This window comes from Syngnathus floridae, chromosome 6, assembly GCF_059516105.1.
Source record: "Syngnathus floridae isolate MCC-2025c chromosome 6, RoL_Sflo_1.0, whole genome shotgun sequence".
Lineage (NCBI taxonomy): Eukaryota > Metazoa > Chordata > Actinopteri > Syngnathiformes > Syngnathidae > Syngnathus > Syngnathus floridae.
The window spans coordinates 17,265,500-17,281,909 of NC_142418.1; the positions used below are offsets into that span (position 1 = coordinate 17,265,500).

At 39.9% G+C, this 16,410-nt stretch overlaps 1 protein-coding gene and 1 long non-coding RNA gene across 7 annotated transcripts in view; one reads left to right on the forward strand and one right to left on the reverse strand.

Moving 5' to 3' along the window:
- The window catches only part of LOC148396987 (uncharacterized), a 64,119-nt gene that overhangs the window by 2,524 nt on the left and 45,185 nt on the right, over positions 1 to 16,410 (forward strand). For all 5 annotated transcript variants that reach the window (XR_015859030.1, XR_015859031.1, XR_015859034.1 and 2 more), the window contains exons 2-3: positions 168 to 203; positions 762 to 898. This is a non-coding gene — a long non-coding RNA (uncharacterized LOC148396987). The remainder of the gene's footprint in view (positions 1 to 167; positions 204 to 761; positions 899 to 16,410) is intronic.
- The window catches only part of LOC148396988 (solute carrier family 23 member 1), a 31,272-nt gene continuing 25,301 nt past the window's right edge, over positions 10,440 to 16,410 (reverse strand). For both annotated transcript variants that reach the window (XM_088378490.1, XM_088378489.1), the window contains exons 10-12: positions 15,447 to 15,555; positions 11,965 to 12,060; positions 10,440 to 11,604 (exon numbers count right to left, since the gene is read on the reverse strand). In XM_088378490.1, coding sequence (XP_088234616.1) covers positions 11,411 to 11,604; positions 11,965 to 12,060; positions 15,447 to 15,555 — 399 coding nt within the window. In that variant the 3' untranslated portion in view covers positions 10,440 to 11,410. The remainder of the gene's footprint in view (positions 11,605 to 11,964; positions 12,061 to 15,446; positions 15,556 to 16,410) is intronic.

Below are 16,410 nucleotides of genomic sequence, written 5' to 3' on the forward strand. Positions count from 1 at the left end.
CGTGTTCAATATTTAGTACTGTCCAGCAGACCAAAGGACGATAAGTTGGACAGTTGGACTAGTTAATATGTTATTCAGTGTGCCTAGTAGTACAAACCACACAAATAAATGTCAATACTAATATTGCAGTAACACTGATGTTTTAATTGTACTCATTTTCCTCACAGCGTGATGAAAAGTATCTGGGTGGACAACAGGCGAAGGTAGGCTGTGATTTACTTTAAATGATGTGAATTTGTTGAAAATCAATATTTCCTGTTCAAATACATGCGGGATGGGAAGTGCAGCTACCGGCAGGAAGCCTTCCCAAAACGTCTTGTGCAGTCATTCATTAGAAGCTGAATTACAGTAGCTTAGTACAACACCACCTTCTATTGGTAAAATGACTGTACTGCAATAGAATATTGGCAAGTGTCTAGTTTTTGTCTTTCATTTTGTGTACGTGCGTAAAACCAGCCATAAAAATTTGAAGGACAGCCTGACAGAATTCTGCCTCCAAACTACGGTAGGCAGCCTCCTTTTAATGTGGTTGTGGCAGCCACACCAAAGGAGGCGTATGGGAGCACACAGTCTCATGTTGCTGCTATTCTTTCTTCTACGCTTGATTTTGTCAGACCAAATTTTGAACTCATCAAACTGTATGGCTGACTAATGGATGAATATAATGCTTCCGGGGAGATTTCAATCTTTTTAGTCGAAAAGTTTCGATTAAAATTGTTTCCAGCTTGCCAATGATGTGTGCCAATTTGTGTTGTCTATAGAAAAAGAAAAACATTTTCCCCATTAAAAAGACTAAAAAAAAAGAGTCAAAACCTACAAGTGGTGTAGGAATGATGAAAGAACTTGAAGCTAAAAATATGACTCGCAGGAAAGCAACTGACCTCATCTACAAGTAAAGGTAAGCAATTTCAAAGGTAAGACATTTTCAATTCAATCTAAAATGAGATCAAACAAAACAATTCCAAAATCAAACTAGGAACAAGGTTTTTTCATTTCTAATTTTATTGAATGGTCTTAATTTTATTTTGGGGGTGGGGCATAATAATATAAACATAATGAATTTATTTGAAATAAGGTTAAATAAAATTTTATTTTTTTTAAACACTTGGCACCCTTTAAAAAAGTTACAATTGCTGATGTGTTCTCTCAACAGCACGGTAAGTAACATTCTTTATGGCCAAATTGATGTGTGCAAAGAATACGGACTTCAAAAAAGATTTTAATGTCTGGTTGCTAAATTTAATGGCAACTTTGCTTTTATTATTTTTTTTTAAATTTCTCAGTCTGAGCAGCCAAATATACACACGTTAGCTACCCTAAGACTAATTTGTTCCTCATCATTTACAAAACATAGGTTAGCTTCATTCAGGAATAATCATTTTTAGTGATTGTAAAAACACGTAGTATGTTAGCGTCATTGAACACCCCGTTTTCTTTTAATACAAACTCGTGAGCTTTACAAAAGGCCACATTTGTTTTTGTCATTGTTCTTACGAAACTGTGTGCAGTCTCGAGTTTGGCTACGATGATGATTTCCACCACAAACTGGAAAAAAATTTCCATTCAGGAAACAAGCAAATGATCTTCATCAGCTGTCAAATGTTGATTTTTAAATTATTCTTTGGGGGAAGATGAAAGCTTTAGGCGTAGTGGATATGACGAAGTATTGGAATCCATTGGCGGACTACAAGGGACGGCCTTGTGAAATTCCACGATTGGAAGGAAATTCTGTCTGAGATGGCAGACATGTGACGACAAACATTCTTCTGTGACCTTAACTGTTTTTTTTTTTTGGTTGTTTTTTCCTTTTTAAATTGTTATTAACACACTCATGACTGTCTTCCGGCACAGTCGAAACACTTTCAGCTAACAGCGGTAGTTCTTTTTCTGGGGCACCACGGGATTTATGTGGGCTACAATATCCACTTTTTTTTGGTCTCGTGACCCTTAACAGTGAGCCCCATTGTATCATATATATGTTTTTTTTTTTTTTTTTTTTTGCTGGGAAGTCAGATGGTTTTTTTCCATCTATTTCGATCTTGATTAATATTAGGATTCTGAAAATGCAATGAAAGATGTCAGTCAGGTTTAAGAAAAAGCAGTTTTGGTGACAAAGGTAACCTCATGTTTGAGATTTTGTACGATGGCTGCCAAATTTAAATCATGTATAGCAGACATATGCGTGACGCTTAGTTATGAGGATTGGATTTGGAGTTTTTCGGTGTGTCTCGTCCCAGCAGGGCCCCGAGTTTGATGACTTGCCATAAAACCACTCTTGTAACTTGAATTCCGCGAGGTCTGTCTTGTGGTTGGCTCGTTCCATTACATGCCCACTTGGCTGAATTACATTATTCTGGACTGATCAGTCACATCCTGCTGCCATTCGAAAGCCTTATAATGTTTACTTCCAAGGTGTTAAATTGTTACGTAATCTACGAGCACGAAACCCACATTTTAATTCCGCTTTACTTTAAACGGTGGAAAGAAACACGGCTACATGTATAATCAGGCGTTTGTCTTAATTTTCCCCAGATTCGAAAAAAAAAAAATAGCCCTCTGAGCAGAACTTTGTCATTATCACATGTGCAAGCCACTATTTGTGAAAACGACTCACTCACAATGGTCACATCACAGAAACTTGTGTGTGTGTGTAAGCCTTGCGGAATTTCACAACTCATGATAATGAGAATGTAGCTCCCGGTAAATAGTGAACTATGACTGAGTCTGACTGAGTGAAGCGATTGTAGTATTTCTGTAATTATTCATATAAAAATTATTTGTACTAACAACTGAAGCCGGCTGTTCAAAATGTGATGCAATAGCTGTTCTGTTGTAACACTGGGCATTTTGATTTTCAAATCATGTCATGTGATGATCATCATCTCATGACCACTGACTGGCCAACATCTCTACTTTGTCTGGCGAAATAAAAATGCTGTGGTAAACTCCCGCTAAAATTCTGAATGTGCTTCAACTGAATTTGCTCGAGATTCTTCGTATTAAACGTGTCGCGTTGCAGTGGACTGATGTTTTTTTTAATAATACCCGATAAAGTTTTTAAATGTCATTTAGGGTTCCAGTAGTAGATCCTGACTTGTGGTGGCTTCACAATTTCTCACGTTGTAACGATCTACGCCATCATTCTTGCCGATTCTCTACAAGTCTCGGCCGTAAGTCAAGTTTGTCCCGCATAAGGAACGTGGAGAGGACTTTAATGTACGTAACGCTTTGATGGCCTCACGAGTGTAATCTAAAATCATCCCAGATTACAGCGCACTTGTCAACAACACGATTAGCCGACTAAGAATACTCATGGGCATCCGGTGTACGTATTGGTGTGTATGTGAATATCTCGCGTGGCTTTGTTGTAAAATTATGACTTAACATTAAGATTCCTTTTCAAATTTACTGCCCTTTTTATTCTACAAACAACTCACATTTTTTTTCCCTTTGATCTTTCCCCCACAATATTATTGCATTATTATTAATCTTGGCATTTGGACAATATTACCATTTTTAAAACATTTGTAGCGTATCAAAGGAAGAAACCTATCCGGGAGGCTGAGAGACAAGATGTAATAACAAACCCAATCACGCCCCAATATGAAATGTGTTTTTGTGAGCCCATTACTTTGGCAGTCATGAAGAAACTAGTTGAGTGGAATGTTCTTTTAGCACCAAAAATAACCAACCAGCAATATTGGATAGATGATTCACAACTTTGGAATAACGTTGGCAAGTGAGTCATGCTCTGCGATGTGATGACGATCAGGTGTTTGAAAGCAGCAGCACTATTTGTTCGAGTAAACAGCAAACAAGACAATACGGTTGTTGTTGTATATCAATCAGCCCATCACACGTAACCTTTCATGCCGAGCTTACCGAGTCTAATGCGATTATGTTTGTGAGTTACTTGGCAATTTGTTGCACTTAGGTTCGGAGCGAGGATTGATTCATTGATTGTGTGCAGGCCCTTCTTGTTTTTATTAGCTATAGACTCATGAGTTCTGTTTTATGAGGTTCTTATGACCAGCAGAGTTGATGGGAATGCAGCTGAAAACGGGGGGGATTCCAGGTTTGATTCTTGGGCGGACAAAATGAATGTTTTGGTTCATTGAACACACAATTGCGCTTAGAAACACCAAGAAAACAACAACAACAAATATACATTAGGGTCATTGGAGGCGAAATTGTCTTTGCTGTTAACAAAAACATGTTGAACTATTGCCGTAGATTTGAGCAAAAACATGGACATCGCGGTCTTTAGGCTCAAAATGTTCCGATGTTTACAAAAATACATACATTAGGATTATTAAACGCTCCAGAATGTCTTTGATGGTTACAAAAACATTTTAGCATGATGAATCAACTCAACATTATATATAGAGCACTTTTAAAACAACCAACGCTGAGTTTTCTTTTCATGTAAATCAAAGACGTTCATTGCTGTTAACGGTTAGATTTCCTCCAGCCATGACAAAAGAAAGAGAGGGTCTTTTTTTCTCTCTCTCTCTCTCAATGGAACTTGAATTTGACAGCCATCTGCAAAGCAATAAATACATTGAAAACAGCAGAGGCCCTAGAGTTGAACCCTGTTGAATACCATATGACAGTAAGGCAGATTGGGACTTTGAAGACGACTGTGGTCCACCATGTCAAGCACTGCAGTGTCGTTAGCTAGTTGGGAGGTCATTATAAAAATAATCATTCAAGTTTAAGATGATATAGCAGCCTAAGCAGGGAAACCCCGACTTCCTTTTCCAGCCACTTTGTTCAGTTCTTCCAGGAAGGTCCCCAAGTGAGCTGGGACACTTGAAATTAAAATTGCATCATAGGCTAATCTAAAAATTATTTTTTTGATGTTAACAAATAAAAATGTTTAATTTAGGTTCAGTAAAATGAGAAAAGACAGCAAGTGAGGGAGGGGGGGAGGAAGGGATCGGTGGCTCTTGGACCGGCTCCTTCATGTTTGTTTTACTGCTGCTTTCATTCCAACAGGATAATTGGCATGCTTAACGCTAATGTGGCGGCAGGGCTAAAAGTCATCATCGTTTAGTGTTGCTGCACATCATGTTCCCTCGTAATAATTCCAATTTGGCAAGTCACAGAACGCTGATTATATTGTCGTCTTTCTGATGTTTGTGTTTAAAATAAACATCAGTTGTATCAGCTTGCTATTATCTTGTCAGCCCACAAATGATGCTGTGCTTGTTCGTAATGACTATGGAATAAAATTGAAGATGATTTGATGTGATTGTGTGTATTTAGCTCAAACTTGCTTTCTTTATCGACTGTTTCAGTAAACTCTTCCATGTGGTCATATTTATCAATTTATTTATTTTTTTAGATTCAAGTAGCCTGTATATGGAGCTAGCTGGTCCCTGATGAGGATAGTTTACATATGCTTCAAGCAATCAAATGTCTTTGTCTCCAGTTAGGATTTCCAAAAATCTCTATTTATCAAGCATCTCTTTTGATGTTTTGTTATCTCAGCTTTGTTTTTAATCGTGGGATTCTTCCAAAACCAACACAAAGCATACCACTAAAAGCAAAACATGAATCATTTCCAGGATTTGTGCTGGATCAGGTTGCTCGAGTATATAATGCAGAAAAAGCTTCTCATGGTCCGGGTTCGAAGATTCTTGCCACCAGCATGGACACGAAACTTTTGGTTTAGATCCAGCCAGATACCCTTCATAGTTGCATGAAGACAAACATTGTTCATGATGTAGACAGTAAATTCCAAGTAAGCATTAACTGCGTTCCTTCAATTAGTGGACCCTAAACATTGTAAGTAGTTTATTACCATTGAACTTGTTGAATCCTGTAGACTTCTGAGAGCAATGTCTACTGGAATTCTAATCATAGAAAAAGACATTACTCTTAAACCCTGCAAATTGGGCAAACCAAATAACTAATAATAGTCCCCAGGAAATAAACGTTGATGCACTTAAAAGTGAAAAGTGTGTATACCCCATCACAGTATTTTAGTAAATTTTCCCTTAAATGGAATTTTTTTCCCTCTTCGTTCGGTCGGATCAGTTCCTTTCCTCACAAACCTCACTTTTGTAAGATAATTGTCACTCCCTGGAATGTAAACATGAAAGGCACACAAAATTGTGACCACACACTAAAGTTTGTGGGAACAATGATCGCCCCTAGACATTGTCAGCACATAATACATAGCGAGATTTACGTGTGCCCTGCGATTGGCTGGAAACCAGTTTGGGGGGGTGTGTGTCGGGCCCTGCACGCAACATTGTTGTGCGACCACATCTCAGTCTTCTAAGAACCCTAATCATCGTTGAAGACTTAAAATCATCATCCCTAGTTGGCTGCCACCCAGCTCAGAACCACGAAGTTCATCTCGGGGAACATAGAAAGTTGGCTAATCACCTACCTTGCTCTTGTTGCAAGTGACTTTTTCACGTCACACACACCCAGACTATTAAATGTATCCATTTTTCCGCAAAAGCTCAATAAGCTAAATAAGAATGACTTGAATGACACCTGATTTAGGATCGTTGGAGATGCTACTATGCTAGCACGCTAGTCACTTTGTTGCTGACTCAACAGGCCGAGAGCAAGAAGGCGTAAAAAGATGCTTGTACTTAACCCGGGTGGCCTCTACATTTAAAGGGATTTGACAGGAAGAGTTCACGACCTCTGCCGGTACAGCAGACGACCCACCCCTGTCCAACCCCACCTCGCAGCTTTAGCACTAATGCTAATCAGCTTAAACAGCAGGCGGTGAGAAGATCACCTGGTGTGTTGTTGCCATCATTACAGCGCGTTGTGCTGCGACTTGCAGTCCAATTAGGAGCTCGCTTCTTCAAAATGACTAGCATGGTTTGCAGTGATAGCGGCAACTTTTCAAGTAAATAAGTCTCGGATAAATAGAAGTTGGAAATTAAGTGGAATTTGTGTGCCAGACGCCGGTCGACAAGTACTTCCTGTATTCCAAAGCCCCAAGATTCCTTTTGAATGGAGCATGTGCAGGACACACTCATTTGGCGGTTTTCTGATAGGCATTTCTATGACCGGGTTAGAAAAGGAGTCACCCAAGGGTCTTAGTCGGGTTCTTAAAAATCTGAATATGCGATCACTGCAACCGTTGAATCGAATCGCGTAGTCATTGTGGAATGACCGCACACCAACATGATCTTGCTTTGGCAATTAAATGTTGCTTACACTGAGTTGAACGGAGCTTACGCATAGAAATTGGTATGTGCGCAGTGTTTGCATGGACGTGCTAGCACACGTTAACACGTTGGTATTCATGGTTTGAGGCGTTTACTATAATAATATAATTATAATTATATCACACCCTCCACATAATTTCTTTAGATTACACAATTGTGTTTATGCTAGTGTCATCTCGCAAACGCTTGAATTATTAGTATTTAAGGATTAGCTCTGTGCTTTCCTTTTTGCCCTTTCAAGCGTCACTTCTTATCGAAGTAAAATAGCGTTCAAACAGCCAGTAACTGTTCAAATTGATCAAAAACGCAACACCACCACCTGAAAAAGACCAATGCTAATGCTAACGACCCCGCTAACAGTACAGCAAAAGCAAGTCGACAAACTAGCCTAGCTAATCAAAAACCCTTTGTCTTTAATGTTGGTGATTACATTTGACAAAAATGCACATGTACATTAAAACGTTAAATTTAATCATTTTCTGAACAATTTCGCAGCTGAGGGAAAAATATTTAACCCTCCTATTATTGGATTATTGGATTAATGTCCTCGTGTTTTATTATAGTTAGCATCTGTCCTTTCTTGAATGGTGCCCTGTGTGAAACCCCCTTTGGCAGTGAATGGCATCCCGTGGGAGATCACCCCGAATTGACGTACCGCTAAACCATACTGCGCATCACACCACCATAAAATTTCAAGCTAACATTTGTCACATCTATCAATATGATTGGATGGTCCAGGGCAAATAGCCTGGAGGATCCATGCCCACTACTGTGAGATCAGTAACCCACAAACAAAAATGCACCATCTGTCAACATCATGACGATAAATAAGTTAGAGTTTTAATCGGAGGATCCGTCAATGGACTTTAAGAATGTAAAAACAAGAAATGGGAAAAAAATTGTGTTCAACAGTTAATAACTTTCTACGTGCCACTGGTGCTGCACAGCAAGCGCGAGTTGAGCCAATGACCTTACAGTGACTACTCTGAATGAATCTTAATTGGAATGTGACGCACAACAGACACTGTGGAGCCACATTAAAAGGTTCCTTGTGGAAGCATAGCAATGGATTAGTTAAAGGGCATCCATCGCGACTCCTTCATAAATGCCGAACTGGCCAACCGTCACATTCCTCAAAGGAAAAAAAACTTGTGCTTCAGGGGCCATATTTGACTATTTTTAAAACCGCCACATCAGTTGTACTGGCATTTGATGTTTGAATGCATATTGAAATTGATTATTGACATAATTATTGTATTAAAATCTCATTTTCTATTTCATCATATATAATGGAATTATTTGTATAATGTTTGAATTATAAGCAGGTCAACACTGTTATAAAATCTTTTAATCAGAAATGCAAGTCAACTTTTTTTTGTGGTGATTCCGAGTTGACTTCATGAATCAATGATTTAATAAAATAATTCATATAAAATAAGTACTGTAGACAGTATATATAAAATTATTCATATTACTGCTGTAAAATGTTTTTCACAACAATGCTTAGCCTCCCCATCTGTTCAATTAGTGACGACATTGTTCGATATTATATAACGCAACCTGGAAAAACGATCTGTTCCGACATCAACCCGCGTGGATGTCGTCAAAACGTAATGTTTTACGGGTCACATGTTGACATTGTGAGCTGTCTTACAAACGTCGAAAAGAAGTGAGAGCCACTTGACGGAAGCTTTCGAGTAAGACGTTACAAACCAATGAGTAAAAAAAAAAAAAAAAAAAGCTCTCATCTCATTGTCTGGATTTATTGTTAATACAAAATAATGACTAACATTTTAAACCGGGCCGGATGGGACAGGGTCGTCTGCTTCTTACCTTAAAGATGCGCTAGCATCTGCCTGCACAATTTGGGCCCGATTAGTTTAATCTCCTTTCAAGCGTTGCGAGTACTCGATCACAAAAGTGCACACACACAACACACACGACAGTCGTAGTAGTAGGAAAAGTGATTTTCGTTAAGTGGGTTTAAAGACCATCACGCTAATTTGTACTGTAGCGGAAGGTCACGTAGAGTTCACTATTTGTGTGTATTCGTTTAATAATCAAAGTAAAATAATTAATGGACTTTATTCAATAATAACTATATATAGTATAATTTGTAGTTGTGCGTATATTATTTTACCATTCTTATACGGCCAGTTTCCTATACAGGGAAGAGCCCAATTTAATTCAGATTTTAATCCAGGATTAATTGAAATATCTTGCTTAGATGTGGATTAAAATAGTCTCTAGTCTTGAGTCAAATCTGTTTTGAAGAAAGACTACAGATAATCCAGGTCTAAATTAAGGGTTAGCTTCAGAGTAAGGGCTGAATGCTTCGCTGTGCATGGTGAAAATGGCTTACTGCATCCATCATGCAGAAAGACCACGAACACGAACATCTTAATTGTCCAATCAGGCACCGCCCAAGATAGTCTACGCCGAGAAAAACGGCAAGTCCAATCCAGTTTCCAATCCACCCAAAACACCGATATTTGTGTTTGTTACACCCCTAGTATGATTATGAAGACCGCAAGCATGTTTTTCAGAAAGCTCACCCAAGCTCAAACAGATTCAAAGCCTCCAAACTGCGAGGCACGTGCCAGACTCGACCGCCATGCTGCCTCTTACCCCAAACTGAATGAGAACGCGTGATGTCATGGTACAGCAGTGAAGGATGAATAACACGACTCGACACAAATTATTGCAAATGTTTTCATCCTCTTCTTTTTTTCCCCCGTTTTAATCCCTGAAGGCTCTTTGCACTTGACATGTTGAGGGACCCGCAACATCTTGAAGGGTTTAAGAAACGTGTGAATGCATGAAAACTGCCATAGCCAGACTTTAAGCTAACAACCACAATGTGTCATCCTCAAGTTATTGCTCACATCGCCTCCTGCATCTTGTCTAAGTAACGTTACGGTTTTGAATGAGCTGCTTATTCAGCGATTGAGCCAAGGAATGTCAGAGCTAATCCAAAAGGAGTCAAGACGTTCAAAGTTACGCACAAGTTTCAACAGGGCTCCCCCTGGTGGCATAATGTCATATTCCGGATCTGGCGAGGTATCAAGGATTCAAGTCTTAATTAGGGTTTTGAAACAGAGGTTACGGTTTCAAATTTGGAGTTCGAAACGGGTTTAGAGCTTCAAGGAAGTGGTCTTTTTTCAAAGCCAGCATAAAAGTATCAAATTGGGCTTTCAAGGTGATCTGGTCATTTTATTGTGAAAGGATGACAACATCTTTTCAAAGTTATTTATTGACACAGTTTAGTACATTTAATATCAGTGCAGAAAATGGAAAAGAATATGAATCCGAATCTATACAGAAATAAGATTTTTTTAAATTTTATTTTGCTACCAAATCCATCATGTGGATTGGCTGATATTTTGTTAGTATAAAGCAATCACTTCTAAAACAACCATTATATTATCTATATGTTTTTCTGTAAAAAATAGAAACACTCTTGAAAACGGTCTTCAATTTACCGTACTTCCTCAAATGGTGGCCTACGGTGAATGTGGAAATCATTTACAGCTCAAAATTCTACACACAACACCCCATAAAGAAAAACTGAAAAAAGTAAGAAAAAAAAACCCTAAACTGAAATCACATGTTATTCAGTAAGTATTCACAGCCTTTGCAAAATACTTTGTTAGTTCACCTCTGGCAGTAATTGCAGCCCCAAGTATTTTTTACCACTTTTAAGTTTTTTTGACTGATGCCACAAACCTGGCATCAAAGTGATGCACTGTACATACTTCCCATTCAAAAAGCAAATGACAGTAAGTATAAAACTTTCAGTTCAAAGCAAGACATTGAAAAGAACTTGTTGCTAACCAAAACAGCAACACTTGAGACACAATCTCAGATAAATTCGCCGTTAGAAACGGCTACGTGATAAGTTTCGGAGACCACCTGTAGTGCCGTCTTTGGCAAGTATTAGGCTCCCCACATTGTTTCGTTGTCTTTCTCCTAAATTGTCCTTTTTAATTATTATTATTATTAATTTTTGTATGGTATCGGTGACCGACCAGACGCCTCCCTCCCCTTGCAGTTGAGTTAAAAACAAAACGCAAACTTTTAGCCCCTATTTTCGGAAATACGCCGCTTACTGTCTCTGTTTGCTATCACTGAAACGTAATAACGTCCATTTTGTTGCACTGTATGTGCTCGTGTTGAAGTGTAAATTGCGCCGAGGAAAAAGGAGACCGTCACGGCAAGGCGTCCGGCGTTCCCCGTTGACCTCTCTTGAATGACGGTAGGAAGGGCACGTAACGGAAGACGCGGAAGCGCTGCCAAATGACGTTGCAGAAGGGAATGTCGTAGCATGACTGGTCGCACGTGGCTTGACTTTCATTGGTTTCCGCGTGCTGCCACTTGCGGAGACCTCGCTCCTCGGCGCTCCCTAAGGGAGGAAGTGCAACATTGCAGACAGGTTAATTGAGGATTTTTTTGGGGGGGGATGAGAAAATGTTTTTCAACAGTCGGCGATAGAACAGGTTAACACGGGTTTCTGACTAAGAAGCAGAGAAAAGAAGATTTTTGTGGAATCAAACATGCAGAATAGTGACATAGTTTTAGCTTATGCAACACCTCAAACTATAAAACAAGACTCATAAAGGTATTTTGTATGGAGAAAAAAAATCGACTTCCATACAATTAGGAAGGAACTTGGACTCACTGAACAAATTGAACATCACTGGCATTCCTTAAAAAACATTTGCTATTTATGAACATTTCGGTATGTCGCTGTTGGGACTCTTACCTGGAATGGTGTTGTCCAGGATGAAACCAAAGAAGCCTCCGATGAACATGTGTGTCGTGAAGAGCACCACGATGATCTGGTCTAGCTCTTTGATTCCTTCCAAATACAAGGCACATACGTTTTTGGGTTTTTGTTGACACGTGCAAAGATGGAATGTGACCGGTGTAAATCACGGACGGACATCCATGGAGGGCTCAGAGGTCAGGGTGAAGTGGGGCTGATTGGTTCTTCCGCTCGGGTAGAATAGGACTATGATTATTAGGAAAAACATCTTTCCTGTAATAAACGGGTTCTAAGACACAAAAGCCCCCAAGGGCACGATAACAAAAACCCTTCGTGTTCTCGATTTTGCTTCCCCCACTGGTGATTGCTATTTTGGGAAAAATAGCAGTAGTAAGAGCAAAGAAGACACAAGTGTTTTTGAATGGTTTTGTATATTCAAAATTGAAATTCATCGGCAAATTAGCTCACCTAAAGCATAATTCACTGCAATCCAACGTGAACTAGAGTGTTAATCTGCCATGCAAAGTCATTTCAGGTCGGCCACGCAGGTCAAAAGTTCAGGACCTCGTCACAACATGTCTGGCGGGTGCTTGGGGCGAGGGTTTGGGTGAGGAAGCAAGCCAGGGAGTTCTCCTCCGGCAAGCGTTGCTTATCTGAGCGGGACAGATTACAGCTGGGGGAGCCGGTAGCGCCAAGAGGATTGGGGGAGCTAAGCGGCCTAGACCTGAGAGCGGCAGACCGGTCCCACCGCGGATTAGCACTTTCCTCAGAAGATACCACGATCATCTTATCATGTCAGCACCCCTCCCCTTTCATCTCTGGTAGCGGCGTCACTCTTTGGTTACAAATCTCAGTCATCAAGAAAAGTGTCTCCACGTTCACGTTTGTCATGCCTCTCCAAAGGTGAGCTTGGTGTCAGATCGAAAGACGACACGTTGAGGCGATGACACCAAGCTCGTTCGTATACATCCGTGGACAAGTGTTGAGCGTGTCAGCCATGATGGGAGCAAAAATTCACGTTAGAAATTGAACTAGAAAGTCGAGCTCAAAGCACTTGAAGAGAACAGGTGCTGTTATCCATTAGTCCGTAAGCGTCACAGTGGTTATGTTGAAGGTATTGCTCAAGAAGAAACTTGTCTAAAATATCCAAGCCTGCCCTGCAGCTAACGACACCTGTGATTAAGACAGGCAGGTTCCGGGCAATCATCCACTTGACAAGATCATTCGCTAACATCTACGGGCAACGAGGAGGATAATAATTGGCTCGCAGCACCGCCTATAGCCTGGAGAGTATTTTATTGGCTAGCCTTGATATCCACTTGAAGGCCCATGGACAACAATTTAGCACACTAGTATGCTGTAAGACACATTTCTGTGCCAATAGCTGACTAGTCCATGAACCTTAAACCGGACATCAGGGATGTTGACTCAGTGCCCGAGAGGCTGAGCCGCTCGTTTCAGAGCTGACAATGCGAGTTACAAACATCCATTACCCCACAAAATCCTCACTTCAGCCCAAACAAACAAGCAGACGCTAAGGCAATTAGGCTCTTCAAATCTGGGCCAGGGGACTCAAAAGGTGAGCGAGAAGCCATTGCCATCTGGGCCCCGTGGGATTTGGGAAGGCCTCTGGGGTTTTGTGGGAGATTAAGAACTGGCACTGGCACTACCTCAGCCATCCTGCCCAGACGCCCATTCACCAACACACAACACACAAGAAATGCTGCTCACAGCAATTTGAATCATGACCACTGGTCACCACATGCTGTGCGCGACCTTTTTGGTGTTCATTTGTTTTGTATTCGGAATGTTATCATTTCAATAGCATATATACGGTATTCTCCGGACTATAAGGCGCATCTAAAAACCTAAAATTTTCTCAAAAGCTGACAGTGCGCCTTATAGTCCGGTGCGCCTTATATATTGACCAAATTCCTAAATTTAAACTGGCCCAAAGCATTGTGTCATAAGTGGCCCGCTGAAGACTATGAATCATGAATCAAAAAGACTATGGATCATTTTTTGATTCTAAAGTAATTTGTTGCATCTGAAGTTGAAATAAAAAAGATAAAATGGAGAATGATTTGATTTGGATTAAAAATCTGACATGATGCATTAATGGTGCGCCTTATAGCGCCTTACATAAGGACAAAGTTTTAAAATGGGCCATTCATTGAAGGTGCGCCTTATAGTCCAGTGCGCCTTATAGTCCAGAAAATACGGTAGGGATATTATAAATAGCATACTGTCCAACCGGGTTTAATACTTCTCAACAGGAATTCCACTTAAGAAGTTGGCAACCTGGCAAAAAAAAAGGGATGGATGCAGAGCCCAACCTATCTTTATTTGAAACGTTAGCGTTGTGATGCATGTAACTTTAGAAGCGTTATGAAGTACTGCACTTTGGTGTACATCAAAGTCTGTGGACTTAATTTACGGATGATTGTTTTCAAAATATTTTGAGGTTTTTATCGCATAAAAAGTACACAAGAAAAAAAAACCTCAAAATAATACAAATATTAATACAAAACTGGAACAACCCCACTCTGAAAAGTAATTAAAATGAACTAAAAAAAAAAAGCAATAAAACCTAAACTTGATTAACTCAAGAATTTACTTGGCGCATGCACCACTTTTTTTTTGGGTGCGTACCAAGCACTCACAAGAGTTGACTTGTCTGAGGGATACTACGTGTTTGGAACGCAAACATGCATCAGCGCACATGAGGGGTCCGCTTTCTCGCCACTCACCGGCGACTGCTAGTTTAGCGTGCGGCCGATTTCTCTCAGCTGGCGTACACAAACAAAAAACGGCACCTGCTGAAAAAACTTGGACCGAAACCCCAAAAGTCTAACCTTGCCTGCTCATTCCCACGTGAGCGTTGGTTTCATCTTTCAGCCGATAGTGTTCGAATCATGCCAATGTATAAAGTCCAGCTGTTTCTTAAGAGGCCCCTGTGTAGCCTTTCAAGTTCTACGCAGTGTTTCTGTATTCTTTCAAACACACTAAACCATCGCAAGATAGCTAACGTCCATACACCTCTGTCTCAAAGCCAGATTTTTGTCGTACGTAAAAGTTAGAGCAACATAAATCATTTCCAAACTTTTTCCACCATTAACGTGGGCTGCAAACTGTACAACTCTATTGTGTAGGAAAATCTTTTTCAAAGGGCAAAGGAAAACAAAATGTCGTTGCACAAGTGCGCACACCCTCTCCTCACTGGTCTCGGGTTGTGTTTCAAATTAACCAGTCACAGCTAACGTTAATGCCACCATTGAAAGTGCCTCCGATTAACAGTTCGGTTGTTCTTCATCTGACATCTACTTGTGGCCTTCCAGAAGAAGTCTGAAGACTATTTTGAACTGCTTATATTTTGCTAGTTCCACGTGTTGATAAAAACCAGCCCGAAATGATGCCGCTTCACAATAGCCCTGCTGTTTTAAAAAGTATTGCTGAAAGAAATATGCCACCGGCGTTACCTGTGTCGATGATTCCCGGGTTGGAGTGAAACCATGTGGGCAACACCAGACCGCTGAACGTGGAGAAGCCAAGGATGAGCAGGTTACGAGATGAGTTAAGGTCCACATACTGAAGACATAAAAAGAGAGGAACTATAGTGTACCAATTTTATTGACAGATGCAAACTATTATGTCTTTTTTTTTTTTTAATACGCCTCAGCTGAAATCCATTTAACGTCCTGAGTGATATAGTCTGGAATGTTGGCATAGATTGAGAAAAAATGCAATTCTGTATTCATTTATTGTATGTTCACCCAGTATGAGTCGAGTTCTTGAATTTGGCGAATATAGTTTTCCATGTTTGCGTTTCATCAATCTGCCTACTCGGATAAAGTTGTATTTCTTTTTTAAGGAAAAAAAAATCAAGAAAATATTTATTATATCATATTTAATATATTTCATCAGCCAGCCCTGCTCCGATAAAGTTTTTTCAAGGATTTTTTTTTTTTTTTAAATATTTTGCAATATCGTTTCTTTGCCCATCTGGCCAATATCTCTTCTACTTCTTTGAGAAACAATTTTTCCGACCAAAAGGCCCACTGTAATCTTCTGCCGTTTGAAAGACATGACCCAAAAATTATGTCTCAACAAAAAAATAAGATGTGTTTTTTTGGGGCAGCTGTGACAACTCAATTTGAAACTAAAATGCGATCTGTTTTTCGCAGAAAAATATATTTTCATTATATTCCAAATACTCGTTAGTCATTCTCCACATTCCTGTCCTTCTTTTTACCCTCCAACTGTTCCTGTCTGCTTGAAGCACGTATCACTTTCAACACCAGCACGTCAAGCGAGCACGTTTTGCAACACAGTTCCATACATCCGTCATAATTCCGCTGTGGGTATAGACCGCGCTCCGACAACGTGGAAAAGAATTCTCGAGTTTTGTGTTTGTTTTTCTGGGTAGAACTCCTCAGCAAGCCG